General features: G+C 47.1%; 1 protein-coding gene and 1 pseudogene across 2 annotated transcripts in view; both read right to left on the reverse strand.

Annotated features, from left to right (window-relative positions):
• The window catches only part of Tenm4 (teneurin transmembrane protein 4), a 703,400-nt gene that overhangs the window by 252,586 nt on the left and 426,296 nt on the right, over positions 1–24,518 (reverse strand). Inside the window, exon 6 of one of the 2 annotated variants that reach the window (XM_029479435.2) lies at positions 16,573–16,782. The exons of the other annotated variant lie outside the window; for it this stretch is intronic. Coding sequence (XP_029335295.1) covers positions 16,573–16,782 — 210 coding nt within the window. The remainder of the gene's footprint in view (positions 1–16,572; positions 16,783–24,518) is intronic. 2 annotated transcript variants of the gene reach the window in all.
• Positions 23,259–23,854, reverse strand: LOC110297533 (large ribosomal subunit protein eL19 pseudogene; annotated as a pseudogene).

A 24,518-nucleotide genomic window follows, 5' to 3' on the forward strand; every position in this document is an offset into this window, starting at 1 on the left:
GTGCTGGCTTCATGCTTTTGTGCACAGACCTCACTGGTTCCCTGTGATACTCGTGTGATGTAGTTAGTAGTTTGTTCTCATCCTCTACAAGTGGGAGACTTTGGGGATGAGGCCCTTTAAAACAGAGAACCAGAAGAGTGGAGTTAGCTACACTGGAGACACTGTGGACACTGTTAGACCAAGCTAGCAGCTGTTATTCCTTTAGTGTGAGGGTAGATTTTCCACAGCCCTCTCCTAGGTGCAAGCTTGTGGCACCATGTGATAGCCTGTCTTCAAAGAGTTGACTCATCCCATGCTTTTGGTACCAGTCCCCTTTGCTCTGCTCATCTTTTCTGAATCCCTCTTGCCAAGGACTCTCTTCTCTCCCCACATAAGAATAATTATCCTGATTATACAGAAGAGAAAAACAATGGTCATTGGTAAGGGAGAGAAAGTGCCTACTGCTTTGTGACCACACACGGAGAAAGCGGAGAACTGGAGCCTTTCTGGATGGCCCCCGAGTCAGCACTGGACACAATAGCACCTGTCTTTGCAAGGGAACTCCTAAAAGTCTTGGAGGCTGGTGGCCTCCGGAGTGCAATTAGGGTTCCACCAGACCATTCATCGTATGAATTGATTCCTTCAGAATGTGGGAGAGAGGAGTCTTTTAGATTCTCTCTTCCTGGCCTAGAAATTGCATCCAGCTAGAATTCCAGTTCTAGCCTCAAAGAACAATCCGGAGTGAGCATATTGCAGGTGAGCAGCCCTAAACTGGCTTCCGTCTGCCAATATGCAGCATTCCTCACTCAGTCTGGCTCAGGAGAGGTCCTGAAGGAAGGTGGTGATTTCATATTCCAGTTTCTAGGCTGGTTTCCAGGAGCTTGAGGGATGGCCCAAAGCAGTATCCTGACTTTTGGAAGCAGCGAGGTGGAGCGGGAAAGGACACCCTGGTATAATGGTGAAGGTTTGGGGTAGCTGTGAGCAGGGGACTCCTTCCTATCTTGGGTAGTGCAGAGATTAGGTGGACATGCTGACCCCACCTGCAGAGGGCCAGGAAACAAACTCAGTCTCCTTCCCACCCTCATCTGTCCTCCTCACGTAGCTCCTCCTATGTGTAGCAGCAGAAATTCACACTCAGCAAATTGACATCATATAACTGCCACTCATAAATTCTCATCTGTCTGGAGCAATGGAAACTGTCAAGGCAGGGCCAAAACTATATTTTCCCTTACTACAAAACTTCCTTAGATCTCTGGTGATAGTATAGATAGGATAGCCCACAGGATGATTTGAGGGATCCAAGAATCCAGGAGCCGTAATAATATTAAAACTACAATCATGAATAGCCACGTCTGAGGAGCTGAGGATCAGGTTCCCATTGGTAGAATTTTTGCCCAGCAAGCATGAAACCCTGCGCGTGAGCACCAGGATCCTATGAACTTGGCAGGAACAAGCACACTGGTAATCTCATCAGTCTAAAGGTAGAGGCAGGAGGATTGGAAGTTCAAAGCCACCCTCAGCTACATAGCAAGTTTCAGGCCAACCTGGGGTATGTGAGACCCTGTCACAAACAAAACAAAGCAAAAACTCCAGAAAAGCTAACTGACCCATTTCCTCCTCACTCCGTTTGCCAGGTATTTTATTCACAACATGTCTGTTTACATACAACTTCTGGGGGCACTGGCTATACAAAGGTACTAATGTGCCTGTGGTACCAGGACTTGCTGGTAGGGACCACCTTTCCACACCTATTCTCCTACGTACTCACGTTGCCACGTGCCTTGTCCCACAGAGGCCAGCAGAGCAGATGGCTTTAGTATTAAGGCAGGGGAGGTCCAGAGGACCCGGAGACTTTCTAGAACTGTAGTAAAGGAGCCTGAAGTGCTAATTGAGCAAAGGGGCTGAGGTTGTCACGCTTTGGATTTAATAGCCAACCTGTTCCAAAGCCATCTAGCACTCAGGCCTCATGCTGCTGAAATGAACAGGACACCCGACTCCACTGTGCTCTGAACCTCCTTGCAGAGCCTGAAGCCTATACTCCAAAAAAACAGGGGTAGGGTTGGCTTAGGAGAATCGGTTCCCTAGGGCCGGTGTGAGGCAGCCACCTTGCTTTGGAGTGACGAATGGAAGTTTCTTCTGCTCAGTGTCCCCCAAGTCCTTCAACTCCCCCGGCGCTTGAAGGGTTCACCTCTGCACCTCCAGAAGAGTAGCAATCATTGCTCGTTTTCATCCCAGGGTTGGCAGGGTGTGGGCGGAGCTTTGGATGTTAGCTCTCTGCCTGTGTGCTTAGCCCTGCGGTTGCCCACTCTGGAGAGACAGGCCTGGCTCTCAGGGGGCTTTTAGCCTCTCTCAGATTTGGGACTAATGGTGGCTCTGTTTGTCAAACATCTGAGCTAGAGTCTCTCATGGTCACCACCCCTCTCTTACTGGGCTGACAGTGTCACGCTCTGTGGCACAACGGAAGCTTCTGAGACTCAGGGGTTTACCGATCTGTTCAGGCCATTCCATCAGTAAGTGGTAAAGCTGGGCTTCAATCTAGACCTGTGACTCTTCAAAGCCTCAAAGCTTCTTCCTGCTTTCCCGAGACAAAATGTCTTGAAAGGAGAAAAATCAGACTCTCTCTCTCTCTCTTTCTCTGTGTGTGTGTGTGTGTGTGTATGAAATTTTCCATATGATTTATCTTCTACTGAGAATTGTACTTTGAGAACCAGAGAGATCAGTCAGTCAGTAAACATGCTTGTGACCAAGCCTCATAACCTGGTTTTCATTCATAGGATACGCACGCATACACAAGCATGGATGAGGAAATCAACGTAAAACTAACAAAATAACAAACAAAGAAACAAACAAGGAAAACCTCATACTTTTTTTTTGGACTACTTTTCAGATAAAACCAAAAACTTCTGGACAAATACTTAAATACTTTGCCCATTTCTGTTTCTGACATACTTTGACACACACACACACACACACACACACACACAAAAGCCAATATTGTGTCCATAGAACACTCAATAACTAACAACTACATATCAGTGTGGACTGGCAACTATGTGCTAAATATTATTGAGGGTGAAGCCCAGAGAGGAAAATCAACTTATCCAAGGCCACACAGCTGCAGGAATCCAACTCAGAAAGGAGACTTCCCTCGCACAGCAACCACTCCCCCACCCTCAACCGCAGAACGAAGCCGCTTCTGAGACTGATTGGATTGTGGTCTGGGCTTGAGGTGGGGAGGGGCACAAACCAGTGTGCTAGGGGCCTGACTGGGAAAGCAGAAGGCACAGAAAAGATTCCATGACCACCCGTTTCCCCCTCAGCAAACTTTACAAAAGAACGTTCTCCTTTGCAGTTTGGAGGTTTTTCATGTTTCAACCCGTGCTGAACTGTTTTATGCCGCAGCCATAAACCTCTGACAGAGAGGGTGCGGGGATGGGGCTGACCCAGGTTTAACTGTGGCCTGGCCACTGTAAAAGCTAGTGTTATGGGGCTCACTTCTGGTGCCAAGGCTGTTTAACAAGTATGAACGCACATAATTTCTTCCAGCCTTGCCTCAGCAGAGAGGAGCTGATCCCGGGGTGGGTGGGGCTGCCTGCACCCCTGACAATGTGGTTTCTATTACAGGCTCTCTCGCCTTGCTGAGGACCTTGCTGAGGTCCCCTCTGTGCTCAGCCAGACTCCTTTCATCTTACTCCTCGGCTCTGGATCCTCTGTAAGGCTTCAGAGAGTTCCTTTATCCCAGCAGACAAGGTGATGGGCGAGTGGGTGTTCTCTACAAAAAAGGGCTGTCTCACCTGTTTCAAAGAACCCCTTCCTGAACTCTAGTCTCTCTCCAACCCACGCGCAACCTCTACCGTTATCTGAAAAGTTTCAACCCTAGAGGAAATTCGAGACAGCACAAAACATCCCTACGTTCTTTACCTAGATAGTCCTGGTTAATATACTGCCCTGCTGCAGTACTTAGATCCTGTAGTTTTTTTAAAGCAAGTTGCGGGCTTGTAAATAAGCCATGTTCCTGCAATGTTCCAGTATACCTAAAGGATCCCATATTCTCTCTTATAGATTAAAAGTAGTAAGGTCTGACCAAAATGTGAGTGAAATCTGACTGTATTTTGTTGGTTTCTCTTCATCTTAAAGGTACCTCACAGCTAGCCAAATACCTACAATTCTCCTTTGTCATGGCATTGACTTTCTAAGCACAGTCCAGCGTCTTGCTCTGTGGCCTGCCCAGCACCGTGGAAGGCCTGATGTGTTCTCTCGAGAGCTTTCTGGTTGGCATCTTTGTTGAACCCACATGTGGTGTGATCGGCTGTGGATTCTGTGTCCTGTTCTTCCATTGTTTTCTCTTCTTGTCCTGTTCTTGCAGAGCTGGATGGAACCCTGGGCCTTGCCTATGCTAGGCAAACACACAACCTCTGAGTCACAACCTGGAACCTCTGAGTTCCTTATGGCCTTACCCCCAGCCAGCTCCTCCTTAGAGCTCTTTTGGGCACTGGATCCTTGCTAGAATTAGTTCCATACAGGGCTCCGTCCTCCCTTTGTAATTAGAAAGCAGCCTGCAACACAGGACCAGCTTCAAGAGTCTGTTATCTAAACTGCCTCTGCTCTCCTTCTGTTCTCGGCCGGCCCTTCTGTGAGATTGGCCTCTGTGCCCTGAAAAACACTCAGTCATGGTCTCCAGCAGCCAGCCAGATGCCTTTTCCCCACCTTCCTAAATTCCTCCTTAATTGGACTTTAGAACCTTAAAAATTTAACATATTATAGGGTAATGTGTATGTATGTCTTCTTGACCCCTTAGTGATGTTGGACATTGATGCTCAAGCCCCTCTTAGAGGGTAGGATCTAGCTCAATGTCTGGCACGCTATAAATATCCCAGATATCTTTGTAGAATGAGTGAGTGGGTGAATGAACAAACACATCAGGGGAAAGTCCAGACTGAGAAAGCTAGGTTCGAGTCTCAAGTCCCAATCTGCATACAAACAGTAAGTTTAATTTGAAAAAAAAAAAAAAAAGCCTAATATTCAAACCACTCATCAAATAGGATCTTATTCAGATGCTAATGAAGGAGCTGTTGGGAGAGCTGCTGTAACTGAGGCAGCTAGTAAGGCCAGTGGGGCCAGGAACTTATTTCACTGGGGAAGTGGTTCAGGGAAGCAGGAAGAGGTGGACTCTGGAGGGCCCTGGTTGCCAGGAGAAAAGGTAGAACTGGAATCTGCATCAAAAAGAGCAGCTAGAATCTAGTGTGGGCTGGCTGGGTGTGGGCCCTGGGCAGGATGGGCAGGATGGGCAGGATGGGCGGGCGTGGGGTGTGTGTGTGGGGGCGCATTATCCCAGAACCCTAACATCCTTTGTTATCACAGTTGTCTTTGATGCTTTATCCCAAGGCTTCTCCTGCTGGGCTGGAAACACCTCTGGCTGGTGAGTGGAGCTGATGGGAAGCAGAGGGGACAGAGGCCTCCTGTGCTGGGAGGGACTTAGGGCCAGGCCTCTGAGTGATCAGATGACCTGGGATGCTAGGCCATTGTCCAATCCTTAAGGGGCCCCTGCCCCCTTGCCATTAACTCACCTCAGGATAAAGGCCATCACCAGCTCAGACAAATAAGCAGCTCAGCCAGATCCCATGCATCATCTTGTCACCCACATAGGGGCCCAACAGGGCGTCTTAGAGCCACGAGCACTGGAGTGCAACTCAGCAACTTCCATTCAGTGGGTTTCTGATCAGGGCCTGGGGTTTGGTGCTAAAATGCACAGGCAGTTTTGCCCTCCAAGCAAGGGGGCTAGAAAAGAAATCTCTCATCTGCTTTGGAGGTTCCCCAAGAGCGGGTGTATGTGGGGGGGCTGTCAAGAAAGGAGGACAAAAGCTGTTAGATGACCAAAGAAGAGACCCAATGGGGCAAGAGATTGGGTTGAAAGGCCAGGCGCACTGGGCCAGCGTTGCACCTGCTATCCGAGTGATCCTGAAGACCATGTGTGTCAGCCCACGACACTAGAAACAAGAACCACTACAAATGAAATTTCCTTTTCAAGTTTGACACCAGCCCAGTGTTTTGGTAATAGTCCCATCACATGCTAACTAATGTCGGGGAAAGGAGGAGACTCAGAAGTTTGGTCATTCCCTAATCACAGCTAGTAGAGCAATTCGGTCACACTGCAAGTCTCCTGCTTGACACTCTCTGATCTCCGGGCAGACTCAATGGTGTGTGTGTGTGTGTGTGTGTGTGTGTGTGTGTGTAGGAGAAAAGGCAAAGCACCCAGCACGACCCCTGTGCCCCCAGGTGCTTGGTGATGGATGGCACACACTTTTCTGCCACACAGTCTCAAGGTGGCATCAAACCCTGCTTGGTTCCTGAAGTATTGCCCTCACTCAGTGGTCTCTGATGTGAGTTGGATGCAGAGTAGCACACACCCCAGCCTCTAGAGGGCACTGCTTATCCCATCCCTATAGGAAACCCCCAGGAAAATGGAGTTTGTCAGAAGGCTTGGCTGTCCAAGAAAAGGAAGAAGGTGGAGTGGGTTTGGCCTTGACCCTTCACACTAGGTTTCACTCCACAGAGATGAGAGCCCTGCCTCCTGTCAAGGGTTCCAGGGCACCCCAGCATCTCTCTCACATAGCTGCTCACAGAGGAAATGCTTCTAGACCCAGCACGAAACTGGGAGTATCTGGCTACATAGAGGCAATTGACTTGCCACGTACCAAAGTTCGGCTAACCACTGGTGAGCATGTAAACGGTACAGGGATCCTCCCAGTTTGCACAGAACCTTCATGGCTCTGTCCTCACGGCTGGCTGCCTGCCTGCTTCAGTGATGAGCTGTTGAGGTTTGAGTTCCTCTCCCAGAGGCTCTTCTCCATGGGCCTGGACACATAGCTGGTACTTGATCATGATTTGCTGGGTTGAATTATTTCTGAGGGGCTAACAGGCTTCTTTCCGTATCAGTCTCATCAGATCCCCCCCTGGTCTGACTTTAAAATAATTAAGAGTACAGGAGCTTTTCTCTCGGCATTTGTCAGAAATCCGCTGCAGGCAAGCATCGGACACAGGGCCTGGGCTGGCTTTGACTGGGCTGGCAGTGAGGCCTGGAGGTAGCAAAATCGGGATTGGGAAGGAGCTCAGTGGTCAGAAGGCTGAGAAGGAGGCAGCAAGCTAGAGAGGATGTTACTGCAATGGTTCAGGGCAAGAATACACTAAGCAGCACTGTGCACAAAGACAGCAGAGTTTGTAAAATCAGCAAACAGGTGGGTAGCCTCTCAGCTTTCACTTTTTTACGGGATGACAGCAGACAGGTCATCAAACTCCACTTCAGCTACAATAACCTTTTCATCCTGAAAATGCCCCCTATTTGTTTCTAATAAATAAGAGAGGTGACTAAGGGGACAGTGGCGGCCATGTGCTCGAGCACACTGAACTCTCACCTATTCTGCCTTTGAGACAGCCCCAGGCTGCTGTCCTCAGCCCCCTTTCACAGATGGGCACTGCGTGAGACAGGAGAGTTCCCGAGGTCACAGGTAGTGGGGAGTAGAAACTAGTTCTCATCAGGTGTGCATCTCAGAGAACTTTCTCTGGGGCATCGAAAGAGAAGGGTCTGGAAGTATAAATATACATACTATTATCATGAGCTGTTGCTGTAGCTTTCCAGGGTTATTTATAGAAACATGATCTACCAGGAGAGAGGGAAGGGGGCATAAATGAATTACCAGCCAGTTTCCTCTCCTTTCAACTCCATGGGGGGAGGGAAGGCCGCTGGCCAGGAGGAAAAGGCATCAGGATGCTGGACCAGTGGGGACCAGGAACAGTGGAGAAACTCTGGCTAGGAATTCAGCAATGGTTTCTAAGGCCCCTGTGCTATATTTGTTTAGCTGCTGCCTCGGGCTCCATCACTCCCTCCCTCTTTTTCTCCCTCCCTGAAATCTTTCAGAGTGGTGATGGTGGTGGTAGTGGTGGTGGTGGTGGTGCTGCTGCTGCTGCTTGTGTGTGTGTGTGTGTGTGTGTGTGTGTGTGTGTGCACGTGAGGGGGCGGCAGCTAAGGACTCCTGGGCAGAGTTATTAATTGTGGTTCTTCTAAGCCAGGAGGGGAAGGAGTGAAAAAATTTGCCTCCTCCTTGCCCCCCCCCCCAAGATATCTGGACTCTTCTGTGATACCAAAGGGCAAGAAGGAAACCAGCTTTCACTGGGCATTGCTAGTAGAGAAAACACTCTGTCTTCTCATTTGCACAGCAATCTTGTGAAGCTAATAAACCTGACAGAAGAAGAGATAGGACAGGAAGAGGTTGAGCAGATCCCAGGCGGCCACCCATCACAGCGGGGATCCACTTACCCCCACCTTCCCAGCCCATCTTTACCCTGGTTCCACATTGTGCCATTTCTGGTTCTTCTGGTCTTATAAAGCAAAGAGATTTTTTTTAAAGTTGCTGAATCTCAAACACCTACATAAATAATGGCAGTTCAGAGGAAGCCACATGGTTTCCTGGTCCACACTGAGAGCTATTAACCAGTAATGGGGGATCCAGCTGAGCTCAAAGCACCCAGCTCAGACCTGATGACAGGGGCAGAGGGCCAGAGACAGAGGGGGAGGGCAGGAACAGATGGCCTGCAAAGACCCAGCAGAGGCGAGGGAAGATGCCTGGGTGGGGGGAGCTGCCTGAGACGTTTGTTCTCAAGGTGGGAAGGCTGTGAAGGTGGCACTAAATGCATAGACAGCAGTCTAGAAAAGGCTGCCGAGCTGTGTCCCCTGTGTATGGTCTTCAGTGTCTGCTGAGAACACCCATTGAGTATTTCTCCCATGGGGAGGGCTTCTTTCTTTAACCCTTTTCATGAAGTAGAGGAAACCTCAGATTGGCACCCAGTGTATGCTTTAACATTCAACACTTGCCAATGTCCCTGTTTAACAAAGACAGCCAAGGCTCTGCCCCACAGCTTTGAGCAGGCATGTTCTCACCAGAACATGATAACCTGCTTTCATTGTATTTATTTTTACAGTTAGCTTCTATTTATGGCCAATCATACACTTGCCATATGGCAAGGGAATTGCAGTCCCAGTACACAATTTCCTCTTAAAACAAGGAAATTCAGTAAAATCCAAAAAGTTTGGGGAAAGAGGCAGTTTAAAAGAACATAAATAATGGTGTAGGTAGGCATGGTTCGAGGGTCCACGCTGTGACAGGGACACAGAGACAAAGCCTGGAAAACATTGATTCAGTCCAGGTCCCTCAGTGTCCAGACCCATAGACTTCCAAGGGTGACACAGAAGGTCAGAGACAGACTGAAGGGGTCACTTGGGTGTCCTGATCTGCAGCCCCCTCACTAGTGGAATCCCATGCCAGATCCAGGTCTGGGGAGTGCCATCAGCTGAGATTTGTAACTGGACAGTAAGCTTTGTCGATGACAGAGTGCTTCACAGACAGGACTGACCGGTGTACAAGCCAATCCCAAATGGACACAGAGCTGCCTCTGCACATTTTACCTCCAGCATGCAGTGCTTGCCGAGCCCTGAGCTCAGTCATCCTTGAGGCTCTATGCATCTAAGAAAACGAGCTGATTGCATGTGAGAGGGCTTTAGGAAAGGGGTTTGTCTGAATGGGAATTATGCTAACTTCCTCTGTCTCCTTGGCTTCCTTCCAGGCTCCTCTTCAACAGCCTGGGCACCCTGGTTGTCAGGAGGCACTTTCTGATGTGGTCTGCTGTAAATAAGGACTCTGTAGAACCAGCCACTCACATACCAACGGGAACACAAAGCCGGCTGTTTCCAGATGGGAAAAGTCAGGACACACGGCTGATATGCCTCCTCATGGGGTGGCTTTGGGGTCCTGAGAGCCAACCAAACCACACACTAAACCTGGTGGTATTTTGGTACTTTTTAATACAACTGCATTTGGGGGAAACGAGTGGGAAAGGGATGCCAGAGGCTGCATTCTAGTCACGTGAGTGACTAATGAGAGGGCCCTGGCTTCCCCTGGACATTGGGTTATATTAATTCAAAGTGTGACTTGTTTATTTTGTAGGGTCAAGGAGGAGCCCTACCTTCTAGAAAGCCAAAGTGGCAATTAGATTATAGTCACCAGGGTTTGCCCGGGGTAAGGCATGAAAAAGGGCTTTGTAAACTACATAAAATAGAAATGACCCTGTTAAGGCTGTCCCTGCCGCCCCCAATTAGGGGCCATAATAGTTTGTTCCTGGTGGGAGGCATAGGTCTAGTTAGGGGAGCACCTGGCAGAGGACAAAGAGTACAGGCACCGAGGACACACTGAATCCTGACTGCACCGGGGCCAGTTTCTATCTGCATGGCTGTGTCTGTGTGGCTCCGTGCACTGGTCCTGGGATGGCTGTGTGTCCTATGTAAGTGGGAAGGGAGAAGAAAGGACATTAACTGACTTTTCAATGTAGTTGTGATTTTTTTCAAGTTAGGAATCAGGCAAAGCCAAAGCTGACCTCCGTACACTTGAAATTGGGCCAGGAAATGGAGTCCCAAGCAGAGGTGGTATCTGTTCTAAAGACAGCGAGACATCCAAACATCATTGGCAGAGAGAGAGAGAGCTCAGCCAGTAAAGTGCTTGTCTAACAGGTGTGAGGACTTGAGTTTGATTTCTGGCACTAGATAAAAAGCTGAGTGCTGTGGTGAACACTTAAAATCACAGTGCCAGGGAGGTAGAGACAGAAGAGCCCTGGTGCTCGCTGACTAGCGAGACACACCGAAGTGGTCAGTTCCAGGCCATAGGAAGACAGCAACATTGCTCAAGATGACACCTAAGGCTGTCTTTGATCTATACGTGCACATACACACACACACATGCCAATAGACATTAAACAACAATAACAACTTTGAAGCTGGGCATGGATATGGGTGTGGGTAGCCATATTTGTAATCCTAGGACTTGGGAGGTTGGCTTAGGAGGATCACAGGTTCAAAGCCAACCTGTACTACCTACACATCAAGGCCATGTCTTAAACAAAACAAAACAAAACAAAAAAAAAACCCTAAACCAAAGCAAATGAAACCAAACCAGCCAGCCAGTCAACCAACCAACCAACCAACCAACCAACCAACCAATCCATCTTGTTTGGTTGCAAAAATGTGTCTTGAAATGATAGGAGGCCTGGAGTCTGTCTGTCTGTCTTCCTTTCTTCCCACTAGTATAAACGATTTGTCTGCTTTTCTGAAGAGATGCTGATGTACTTGGTGACAGGAGGAGTTTTAGGACAAGTACACACACAGGATACTCCATTTACTCTGAGATCTGAGAAGAAAGGAGTCTGCCAGGCATGTGGTTCCCAGGGGCTCATTTACTTTAATAAGAGCTTTCTGCTCATAACACTCCTCACCTTCATCTTTCTGAAAAGCACCCACCAACACGTAACATGTCTTTGGGGGGATGAATGAAGAAAGGAAGGAATCAGTGTGTCTTCCTAGCAGGGAAGAGGGAACTCGGACGGATTTCCCCATGCAGCTTGTGTCACAAGAACGGGTTTACCAACAAGTGTCTTTTCATGCAAGAAGAGTTGAGAGAAGCTGAAGACAGGATTGGCAGAGAACTTTACACACCCCAGCAACCTTTCATTCCGGGAACGTGTCAAGCAGGCAGACCCAAGTCCTATGGCTGCCACGGGTTCCATGGGACTCACAGCAAAAGAAGAAAGACAATTTGGCTGGGCACGTCTCTCTATCATTAGAAGCTGGCTTCGTTTTGCTTTCTGATTTCACAAGCTGACTTAAAAGGACCCAGCAGACTCCCCTGAGAACTCTGCATAGGTTCTAAATTAAGTTGGATTTTTAAATTTTTTTTTTTTTTTTAAGAAAACACTTTTTGGAAGGAGCTTGCCTACCTAGCAGTGTTTCCCATTTAGAAAGAAAAATAAACACTCCTCTGCTGGATTGGAAGTCAAAACAAAAATACTCCCAGCTGCCTAAGACCTAAGCAAGTCAATGAAAATGCCCAGCAACCTTGCTGCTGGCCACTGAAGCCTTTTCTAAGGCCAGGCAGGAAGGGCCTGGAGCCTGGGGGAGCCAAGGACACGTGGAGGGTTTGCTTTTGGGGATCTGCAACAATATTTTATGTGGCAAATATCTGGCCCAATTTATCTATGAAACCCTGAAGTCCCCATAAAAATATTCCATAAAGATTCCATGCTCTGGTCTCAGGCAGGCCTAGAGTTCAAATCTGACCTTATCATCAGGGGCTCCCAGAAGCAGAGAAAGGAAAGTGGCTTACCTCTCCGGGACCATGTTACCTCTTGTCCCAGAGACTGGAATAGCTCACAGCATAGATAAGAGGAGCCAAGGACTCCCTAAGATAAAGAGGCTCCTCAGTGCTGTGTGCTTCATAAATGCTCGTGAGGTGAGCAATAGGAATCAAACAACCTGTAGTTCTTTAAAATGAAACAAACAAACAAACAAACAAATAGTCCAGCTCAGTTCTGGTGGAAGTCCTCTTACCCTGTCAGTCTTCTGCTGGATACAGAAAGATCTGAATCTGGCATCAGAAATAAGGCAGACAGTAGAGAGGCTCTGGAGGCAAGCATGCTTTGGTGTTGAGTCTTTGTCTCCCAGTGGGGTCATGATTACTTCACTGTCCTCATCTCTGGGCCTCAGTTTCCCCCCAAATGAAATGTAAGTAACTGAAGCCCAGAGACAATAATGCACGTAAAGGGAATGTGTGCATACAGAAGGAGCTCATTAGATGCCTCTCCTGCCTTCTCTGGCTTCGGAAAGCTCTCCACGGCTCTTTATTGCTATCTCAGGGCTCTTCACTTCCTGACCCTGTTAAGCCCCACCCCTAAGTTTCCAAAGCCCCCTGGCTTAGGATTCAGATTAGCTCAATTGATGAAACACTGTTGATTCTGGACGTTTCTATGGGGTTAGGACAGGCATCTACTTAATCCTAACTACTTCCTGAGCTCCTGGACTGTGCCCAGTTGATCTTTCCTATTCACATGGGTGACTTCTGTACGAGTGCCCTGGGGAGGATTAGGGTAGTGATGACAGAAAGAGCGAGTTACCCTCTCTTCTTTTCCATGGGGACAATGAGCTGTGCAGAGATGCCCCACACTTCTTTCTGAGCTTTACATGGGGATTTCTGCAGGGCAGCTCTGAGGCCTCACAGACCCTGGTCCCAGCACTGTCTGGAGCTAACACATCTGCTGGCAGAGACTCTAGGGGGAAGGCAGCCTGGGCCCTGAGAAAACAGGTTCCAAGGGGCAAACTCCCTCCCACTGTCTCCGGAAACCACTGGAAAGTGAGAAACCTCTGTGCTGTCACCCTCCAGTAGCCAGAGAAGCAGCCCATAGCATCTAAGGTACAGTGGGAATGAAGTCTCAGGTGAGCTGCCCTTTGGGGATTTAGCATTTGACCTGCCTCAGGTGGCCTCAAGCCTTAGCTCAGTGGCAGAAGATGATGTATGGAGGTCGGGACATTTACCTACCATCTCTGTTATTTTCTGATCCTGCCCAGGGCCTCTCAGGCCAGCAAAGTGCTCTCTCCCTCTGATTTTCATCCACAGTACCCAGCTTTGCTATTTTAAAACTATCACAACTATGGCAGGTTGTCCACTGGGACGGGGTGGGGTGGGGAGGATGGGGACCCTTCCTGAGATGGCACATTGGGGAGCTGGCTCTGTAGCTTGCTCACTGGGTCATTCATTCACTTATTAATCAATACAGAATAAACAAATACTGAAAAAAGAGCATTTGTGAGACCATGGACAAAACTGCTGAAAGTGGTTTTTTTTCTAGAATACAGATTATGTAAGAATGTCACTTTCACTTTCCTAGATCATCTGGGGTATATTTATAAGGTATAAGTATCCTTACTTCTATAATTACCAAAAGCAATACAGATAACTTCATTAAAATATATTCACACTTCCCCCTTAAAATCAAATTAAACTTTACAAACATTTACTAGAGCCACACGTGGTGACTTACTCATTGTCACTTGCACCAACAGGACATTCCCATGTGGGACTTTAGGGACAGAAAGATGATGGAGCACAGCAATAGACTCTCATGGCACCTACCCCAGAACAACAACCAAGCAGAACCCAGGCTCTCTCTTCCCACAAAGGCCACATTTACTAATGATGGTCAGGGAGACACTCTCAGAGCGAGACCCTGGGGAAGGAATCCAGAGTAAGATGAGGCCCCTGGGAAGCAGGAGCACAGAGGAGCTGAAGTGAGCAAACATCTGTAGGCCAACGGCCTCCTGTGGTCCCTGCACAACTACAAAGTAATAGTGCCTCAGCTTGTATCAGAGCATGTGACAAAGGCGCAGCTATGGGTCAGTTAGTAGCAAAGGGATAGATTAAGGACTTTCTTCTCTCTTCTTTTTCATGAAAGGCTTATTTAGCCAGAAATGAATGCAGAACATTATTAGTTATCTACCAATCTATCTATATTTGTTCTACATATGTGCACTATTATACACCCCACACACACATACATACACACACGTATGTATATGTAGATATATGTATATGTATTCACACATGTAATTCTTCTTCCTCAACAAGCTCATGCCCTGACTGGCAGAGTCATGATCAGCAGTACCACATGACATTAATAAAACCAGAATACCTTAGAAACTGCTTCATCACTGGCAAGATGTCCCGAAGCGAGACAGTGAGTTGCCAAGGACAGATATCCAGTGACCCAGAGAGCTGGAACTCAGGTCTGTCACCCTTAGTTCAGGGTTCCAGCTTCTGTCCTCTTAAGAATGCTCTGGCTCAGAGAAAGTCCCCCAAACCCGGGGCCCTGGGGTGCATGGGGTTCTGTCACAGAGTATGCAGGGCCTGTGTGCGCATGCTCTGTTCAGCCGCTGGAGAAGCTCCAAGGATGTTGCTGTGAAGCCTTTCGCACCCTTCCAGGTCAGTGCCTTATTTTGTGTCAAGGTTCCAAGATGTAAAGGAGTGGAAGCAGGCTGCCCAACTCCTACCCGGGATTCTATGTCCATGTGTACCCTTCTGTCCAGAATAGTGCTAGCATCAAAGTCTGTTCCACTTGACCCATTCTTACCCACCCAGCCGGCATCTCTAGGAGGCATTTCCAACTCCCCCAGGCAGTGGTGAGACTTTCTCTCAATCACCCTGTCACCCAGCACCCGAGGCTCCTCCTTTCTTATCACCTTTAGCTTTCTCTGGCTGTTCCTGAGAAAAGAGAGGGCCTCTGGTGTTTCTCCTAGCATACCGAGTGCTCCACAATGTGTAGAGAGCTTTCACAGAGACACTCTGTGTGTCTGATACAGGGAAGTGGCAGCTGATGGGGTAAGCATTTACATTTACTGGACCCCCACCCCAGACCCTATGATGCTGTTCACTGAGACCTGGATAGCACACTGCCTGCTTTTACATTTGAAAAACCTTGGGGAGTCAGTGAGATTTGTCCAAAGCTCCCAGCCACAGGGCTTTTGATAGAACTGTGTGGCTCCACCAAACAACCCTGCCTCATGTTCTCCATCTCTGCTCCTTTCCCAAAATATGGTGTAGGATGCAGTTTCATAAATCACTTATAAGATTTACTTTATTTTAAATTATATGTGTATGTATACCTGTGCATGCATACAGATGCCTACAGAGGCCAACAGCATTAGATTCCCTGGAGCTAAAGTTACAGGTAGTTGGGAGTCTCCTGACATGGGTGTTGGGAACTGAACTCAGAACCTCTGGAAGAACAGTGTATATATTCTTAATCACTGAGTCACCTCTCTAGCCTGTGCAGGCATTCACAAATAAATGCTTGTCAAATCAATATACATCGTCCCATGGTATTTGCTGGAAAAGCCTACTTTCTTCTATTAGAATTGGAAAACTTTGGTGCCATTATTGTAATCCCAAGCCCTCTCACATCCAGTCTTATGTCCACCCCATAGTGGCTTGGATCCCCTGCAGGAACATCTTTGTGGAGAAATGCACTGGCTGCCGTTGGGCAGGTGGGTATCTCTGGCCAAGTGTAACAGTACAGGATCTGGGTGGTACTCTTTCCCTACAGCCTCACACCTCCTTCTCTTGAGGAAAGCAGAGGAAAGCGGAGAAAAGGAGCGAACCATGGAACCATGGGCAGGCAGGTCCTGATGAAACCTAACAGTTCTGCCCGTGGTCAGACTCAGCTCTGTAGCTGCCTGCAACTTCAGGCTAGGGAACTTTGAAAAACAGCCTTGGGCTTCAGCCAACAACCTTTCTCTCAGTTTTCATATTGTTATTGAGGGGCACTAAATTCCTGCTAGTTTCAAAACCTTGTAGGGAGAATCTAATGAAGCAACAGGTGACTATGTCTGGCGCGGTCGCTTTGCACACAGCAGCAAGCCAATCAGTCAAACATGTCCCCCACCCTCCAATTTGGGTCTTTGTCTCTGCTCAGTGTTTGTCTCCTGCTGTCTGTGATCTCTGTTTCGTGCACCTGTCACGGGATAAAGTCTCCTCCATGGGGCAGAGACAGGAGCTACCTACCCCAAGCCCACGGAACTACCCAGGTCCCTGTCTACCCACAAGCCCACCATGCACCAAGCCACTCCACCCCTGCAAGCTGCAAGCGGTCGAGAGCAGGCATAGCCCACGAGAAGAAAGAAATGCAACAAACTATCAAAAGTTAGCAAAAAAGAGAAGCACTTACCGTTTGCTGCGACCCCCAGGCTGGCGGAGCCACTTTTAACTAAGAATGAATTAGGGACAAACTCTTCCTCAGAGTCTGAGTCCGGGGTTGGCTGGGCCACACCGTTGCCTAGCAACCGCCTCTGGCTCTCATTGGCCGGAGGGGAGGGGGGCGGGGAGGGGGACTGCTCAATAGGGGTTGATGAAGCAGATGAACAATGCAAGGGAGCACCTGCGGGCCACAAAGACAAACACAGACAGAAAAAAAAATAATGAAAATCGATTTCGAGGCACACGGGGAAGGGGAGGCAACAAAATAAAACACGCATCAACGGGGGAGGGGGCTCTGAACGCGACGATACACTGCACGTGTGGCCCGCACAAGGACTGACCCTGTGCAGAGAAAGTTGGCGAGCGAGCGCTCCTTCTGAAGAGCAGGGAGAGCTCACAAAAGTGGGCCTAGCAGAATACCTCAGAAACAGCAGGAGGGTCTTCTAGTTTAGCCTTTCTTTAACAGAGGCAGGAAAGCCTGGGGTTGTCTTCTGCTGACTGAGCCTTTTTTTTTTTACAGAACAACTGGCTGCCCTCTTTAAGCCACAGTGGCCTCTCTGGTAAAATGAGCAGCCAGGGTTGGGTGAAGGCCGAGCCCTTGCGACCCAGCCATTCTGTGATGTCACTGAACTGAAATGATGTTCTTATTAGTGAGATTTGAATCCAGCTAGCCTGCAATAAGTCCCAGGCCTCATAAAAAGGTAGTGAGAGCTGGAAAAAATGATCTAAGGCTCTCTCCCACCTTTAGTAGCTTAAGAACTTCAGCATACCAGTGTTTTAGTTCTCTGAGGATCTAACATTTTTACGATTCTTAAATTCTGACATTCTTTGCAAACTTCTTGAAATCAAGGGTTTTAGTGGTCTTACTCACTCCCTTAACCAAAGAGCGTAATGTAATGCCAGGCTTACAGAAAGCACAGAAGAGATATTTGTTGCATATATTAGTGCTAGAGATCCTATATACTAGGATCCTTATGTTCTGATAGTTGAAATGATAACATTTCTAAGTCTGTCATATTAAGACACTGGCATTTTATGGGTTCCAAAAGGCAGAGATCTTGGCTCTGATTTTCTGTGATATAGGGCTATTACAAAGTTCTAAGGGTACGGCTTTCAACAGTTCTAGGAACAAATGCCCAGCTCTTCAGAAGGAAGGGACAGCTCCAGAGAGTTCGTCTTCTTGTCTGCGGAGGATCTTTCCACACATGCAGTACATCGAGTACAAGAGAGGACGTAAGCACAGACACACACACAAGTATACAGTACAACACAGGCATTGCCCGGCAGCAAGGGCTGTTACTGTCTCACACCTGGACCGGCAGAATATGAGTAGAGTAAGACATAACCCTAGGTCGCCAGTTCTGCAAAGGGCCATAGCCTCAGGAAACACAGCCCGTCCCAGATCAGAACATTTAGCAGGATCCTTAGAGGCACAGAACTTCTGATTAGGGTGGCACACATAACAGAAGGCCTCATGGTTCATAGCCACCAAGTCCAGCTGTATTTTACAGCTCCCACCATGTGATTGTCAACCCCTGAGTCTAACTGCCAGTCACTGCTTCATAGAATTGCTTCATGACATTTGGCTGGTTCATTTCAGAGCTTCATTAAGGACAATGCAGGAACTGGGGAATCAGTGACCAAGGTACATTTTTGGGGGTGGCTTTTTGTTCTGGCTCTTGGTTTTTTTTACCCCAAAACTTTGGGCTATGATTCAACTGTCCAAACCAGTATTCCTGATTCACCATGAGAGCCTTCCCTGACACGCTTAGCAGCCAGCACAAAAGGCAGAACACAGCTTTCTCTGGACAGGCCTGGTTTTCCCCATTTGATACCATTGGTTTTTTTGGTTATAATTTAAACATCTGCAACACTAAAATATGCAATACATCCTGTGGGCATGGTTCACACTCAGAATGGGCTTCCCAAGTTTAACAGAATCGAGGTTTACATCACTGTCTACCATTTTATCAGCTCTATGATTTTGGGGGAAATGACTTCCATTTGCCCGTTAGAAAGCTGTCCACTCCCCCTGCACTCTGGTTTTTATGCAGCTGCTATCAGCACTAAAGATGATCTGTGTGACTGTCCAGGATACAAGAGCATATAGGAGCCCAGAGTCAGAGCTTACCAAATGTTTAGGAAATGTAACAAAACCATTACATCAAGGTCCCTGTTCATGAATCTTCTCCTCCTGCAAACTTTCTCTACCAGGCTGCATTTATTAAGCAACATATATACCCATTTTCTCATATTTTTTTTAAATCTCCAATCAGAGCCTTTGATGAACTGGGCCACGCCATGCCAAGATGTTACAATATCAGACCAAAGCTAAGGAAGAGAGTATGTTGTTCCAGAATGCTTCTGACAGCCCCCTCACCCTGCTCTCAGTAGAACTGTCAAGGCTTACCAACTACACCATTATATAATTAAGTAAATTGTTTCATTTCAAAGTTCAGGACCTAGGTTCAAGTCCAGCCCTATGCATCTCTCAAGGCATCCCATTCCCCACACTTTTCTGTATTCCTCATTTCTTGGGTTATGGGGTGTCCATGAACACTCATCACTAACTGAGTTCCCCAACAAAGGGTCAAACTTTAGTATGTTTGGGAAGCATCTGTGAGGGACAGACATTGTCCGAATTGTGTATGTTACCTTCTGTTGCATGTATTGGCAGCCATTCATCTCAGTGATCTCCAAGGTAGAATAATTTCCCAATAGTCAAGAAAATCATAGGAAATATTTACTTTGTCAATTCACAAATTTCAAGTTTCTATGTCATATATGTTTTATGATACCTGTATCATAGCAATTGGAATTGCTATGGATGGAAAGGCTTGGGATGCCAACCTTGGCTCTAGCTATTTAGTTTCCCTAGAGCAGTGGATGTCTACACATGGAGAGTAAACACTGCTTCATCCTACAGATATCACCCAACTGTCTACTGTCAGGTTGGAAGATGAGGAATACGAGAGACCCAGCATGGGAGAGCTGGTGGAAAGGTAGGGGAGAGGAGCATGTACTTGGGCTTTAAGTAAGACAGAGGTGCCGGGCGTGGTGGCGCACGCCTTTAATCCCAGCACTTGGGAGGCAGAGGCAGGCGGATTTCTGAGTTTGAGGCCAGCCTGGTCTACAAAGTGAGTTCCAGGACAGCCAGGGCTATACAGAGAAACCCTGTCTCGAAAAACAAAAAAACAAAAACAAACAAACAAAAAAAAAAAAGTAAGACAGAGGTAGGAAAAGCCAGGCAGTGTGTCAATCAGATGTAAGGGATGAAAGGCTGGGGTTCATTTTATCTGGGAAGTCAGAAAAGCTCCAAGGACCATAGACAAGGAAGAAACATTTGCACTTTTAACACCAACTGGACATTTGCTTTTGTGCCACTCAGTATTTGTGTGTATTTCTTTCTATGTATGCATGCAGGAAAAACTTGCCCATCTATGTAAACTATAGGATAACCATATCAATTAAATATCAGACTGCTTGAATTTCTTCATAATATAAATTTTTGTTAATTCTTATATATATTGTATTTTGAGTATATTTTTTCAGTTCTCCCCTACTCTTTTTTTTATTGCCCTTCCCCTTTCTCATTTATCCCCTAGAAAACGTCACCTCTACTTTCATTGGATATATACATATATGCTATGTACATTGCTTAGGATACGGCCCCAATGAATCCAACTTTAGCATGGAGTAGGTAAAATTGGGCAAACTGAGGGAGAGCAGACACCTGCAAGGCTGGGGTGGAAGACGTGACAGAGCTCTTACAGGAGACCAGCGATGGGTGTGTGCTCCCCATGCGATAGTACAGATACTGCTTCATTTCCCATGGGAAAGCTTAAGCGGTGGAGGCTCAGAGCAGTGAAATCATTTGTCTGTGGCCAAAGGGACCCATTAGAAAACTAGTCCCTGAAAATGTCTTAGCACCGAATCCTGAGAAGGAAATTGATGAACCCTAATTTGGATTCCCAAGGAGGCTCAGAGAAAAATACAGGCTCAGGGAAAGAAATACAGAGAAAGCAGAATCACCACCATCTTCCTTCCCACTGGTCTAACCCAGGACCAAAGTTAAGTTTTACTAGCAGGTGACATTGCACGACTCTGTTTTTCTCCTTTAAAAACTGGAGCAAGAGCGAGCGAAGTGTTGCTGGAATTAATGACCTGAGGCTCACTAGTAGCCCAGGAGTCAGCTTGCTCTCTGTAAAGGCTCAACAAATACTGCTCTCTCTGCTGTCTCTCCACGCAGAGACCTGAAGAAGTCTGTTTCAGAAAGAGACACTGAGAGTTCTGCAAGCCTGCCAATGAGACTTCTATAAAATTGTATCATTTGATGATATAACAAAAGAAAAGAAAAGGAGAGGAAGAGAGAGAGAGAGAGAGAGAGAGAGAGAGAGAGAGAGAGAGAAGATATACAGAGAGACTGCAGGTCAAAGAATCCTGATATCTAAATCACACCTTTGTGTGAATTGATACTAGCCTTTAAAAAGAAAACCATTTGAAATCCAATGTATATGCTCTTCTGGTGTCATAACACTTGGAAGGTCGAGGCAAGAAGATTGCTGTGAGCTGGAGGCCACCTGTCTCAACCACCATAATCAATGATGAAATAAAGACAAATATACACCCAAAGAGAAAGAATGAAAGAAAAGAACCTTGCCCTCCAACCACAGTCCAGTAGTTGTCCCAGGAACATCTTTTAGCACTCTGGATTCTGAGAATAATTTTGGAATATATCAGAAGGCTAAATTGTGTGGCATTAGCTGATAGACAAGTTCATTTCTTTCAAAGAAGATCTATTAACAAGAAGCCCCCCCCCCTTTACTTAGCATTCCTGAGAAATCCATTTGACTGCCCAAAGGAAATTGTATTGATCAGTGTTTAACCCCATCCAGGCTACGGTAGGGAAATCTGTGGCATGTGTAAAGTGTCAACAAGTACAAGCTCCTATCTGGACAGTTTTAGTTGTGGCCTTTGGGGAGAGATGATCCAGAGAAACTCCCTGGGTCATCTGAAGAACTCCCTGGTAACTTTTGAACTGGAAGCCCTGTAACATAGAAGTGCTGAGCCTAGCTCACAAGCATCACTAAAAAGTGACACAACATCTCTTTCCCAGCGCCACTTTAATCACTTCATCTAGACGGAGCACCTTCTCTCTCTTCTCATGAACAGACATCCACTGTCTATCTGCCCATGGAACAAGTGAAATCCTGTCCAGTTCTGAGGAGAGGCAGGGGCACTGACAATACCTAAGAGACTGGGGTCCGGTGGAGGGTCAGCAGCCCTTTTGCAGCAACACCACAGGCTGCATCTTATGCCAGTCAACTGTCTTCATGTCTACGGCTTGAGCCAGCCAGGGGCCATGCACTGCTCATCTCTGTGCTCTGGTCCAGCCTAGAGTCTCTCATCAGTACCAATTTGCTGAACTTGTTCCCCTGGCTATTTGCATTGATTCCATCTCATTCCTTTTCAAAGGGATGAAAATCTGGGAATGGAGAGTGACCATCTGTCACTTGTTGGGAGTGAGGCAGCCCCAATTTGTACTTGCTGTTCTGTACTAATCCATAATGGCACCCTATTTTTATAAAGGATCTTATTTGGACCATGTATTAGGTGGTTACCCTGTTGTAAGGCAGTGAAGTATACACTGAGCTCAACACCAGAGGACTCTGTAGTCATGGAGCAGGAGGCAAGAGCTCTGGGCAATGTCAACCGAGCATCTCACTACCTGGCAATCCTCTAGCCTTTCACCTGAACTAATTCCCAAGGTTCTTCCCCGATCCAGCTTTGCAAAGGATGGAAGCTACAGCAGCCTATACTTCCTGTGTTGTTCAGAAGGTTAAAAGAGGCAATAAAAAGATGCAGGATAGAAATGATTTCAGTTACAGTAGGAGATCAGATTCTTCTAGCCCAGGAAAGGCTCCTAAGATCTTTATAGAAGGTACGAATTTGGGTAAATGTATTAGAAAAAAGGTTAGCAAAAATTAAAAAAAAATCTTTATAATGTCATCACTATGTGAACAATTTTAAATTTGAACATGCGTTTACATCTTTAATCTATTGTTCAATGGCATGCTAGGGAAATGGCTCCGTGTGTAAAGGTCCTTGCCATACAGCCTGACACTGAGTTGAAGCACCAGAGCTCACATGATGGAAGGAGAGAACAGACTCCTGCAAGCTGCCACTTGACCTCCACATGTAAGCATTGGCAGACATGTCCCCCCCAAATAAATAACAAATAAAAACATAAAAAATGTTCTGTAATGAGCACATGTAGTTGTTTTCATACTTTTAAACCGGTGTTTTAAAACTGCAGGGGAAATGAAGTAGTAAGCATGAAAATATCCGTGTCTAGTAGGTGCTAAGTGAGCTGTTGGTCTTAAGTATAAACACAGATTTATATACTGAAAGTATTAATATAGCTAGGTATAAGCTAATTTTTAACTGAGCAATTCCACCTCTAAAAACTTATGTAAAAATGACTTTTGAAAGATTTTTATAGATGTTCTTAGCACGTAACAGTAAAAATGAAAAATTTAGAGAAAATTTTCAAAAGGTTAAACATTTTTTTTTTTAACGGACAAAGGCTTGTTTATTTTAAAGACTGATCCACATGAGGCTGCAGCCAGGCCGCTATGTACAGACACGAGGGAGGCTTTACTTCTTGGTCTCCTCCTCCTTGGACAGTCTTGATGATCTCTTCCTTCTTGGCCTGGAGGCGCTCCTCCCAGCGCTTTTGTGCTTCCTTGTCTTAGACCTGCGAGCCTCAGCCTGGTCAGCCAGGAGCTTCTTGCAGGCCTTGTCTGCCTTCAGTTTGTGGATGTGCTCCATGAGGATCCGCTTGTTTTTGAACACATTCCCTTTGACCTTCAGGTACAGGCTGTGGTACATATGGCGGTCAATCTTCTTAGATTCCCGGTATCTCCTGAGAAGCCGGCGCAGGATCCTCAGCCTTCTCCTCCAGGTCACCTTCTCGGGCATCCAAGCATTGGCAGTGCCCTTCCTCTTCCCTATGCCCATATGCCTGCCCTTCCGTCGGGCCAGGGTGTTTTTCCAGCAACGAGCCCGGGAATGGACAGTCACAGGCTTCCGGATGATCAGCCCATCTTTGATCAGCTTCCTGATCTGCTGACGGGAGTTGGCATTGGCGATTTCATTGGTCTCATTGGGATCCAACCAGACCTTCTTTTTCCCGCAGCCGAGGACACTAGAGGAAGCCTCTTCTGTAGCCTGAACATACTCATGGCTGCGGCCGCAGCAGCGAAAGGAAAGAGCTTGTGGCTAAACATCTTTTATTTTAAAAGCAAGTGCATAGTTATATAAAGTAAGACACAGGCATGCGATGTTAGGATAGACAGAGTCTGTTAACTGTGCTTATAACAATGGCAATCAGACAAGCAGGGTGGAAACTGCAGGAAGGTTCTTCTGACTCTCTCTCTCTCTCTCTCTCTCTCTCTCTCTCTCTCTCTCTCTCTCACACACACACACACACACACACACACCCAGGGCAATCAGAAAAGCAGGCAGGGTGTAAACTGCATGAAGGCTCTTCTGACTCTCTCTCTCTCTCTCTCTCTCTCTCTCTCTCACTCACACACACACAGACACACACATCTGCAAAAAAATTTAATATCAGTCATGTTAAGACAGTAAAATTTTGGAGTTTATTTTATGTCTTCCTTCCTTCCTTCCTTCCTTCCTTCCTTCCTTCCTTCCTTCCTTCCATCCATCCTCTCTAACCCATTGCTCATTCCCTCACTCCTCTCCTCTCCTCTCCTCTCCTCTCCTCTCCTCTCCTCTCCTCTCCTCTCCTCTCCTCTCCTCTCCTCTCCTCTCCTCTCCTCTCCTCTCCTCTCCTCTCCTCTCCTCCCCTCCCCTCTCTTCTCCTCGTTTGGTTTCTGTGTCTGACGTTCTGTT

This window comes from Mus caroli, unplaced genomic scaffold (genome assembly GCF_978045245.1).
Source record: "Mus caroli unplaced genomic scaffold, Mus_caroli_1 scaffold_8, whole genome shotgun sequence".
Taxonomy (NCBI): domain Eukaryota; kingdom Metazoa; phylum Chordata; class Mammalia; order Rodentia; family Muridae; genus Mus; species Mus caroli.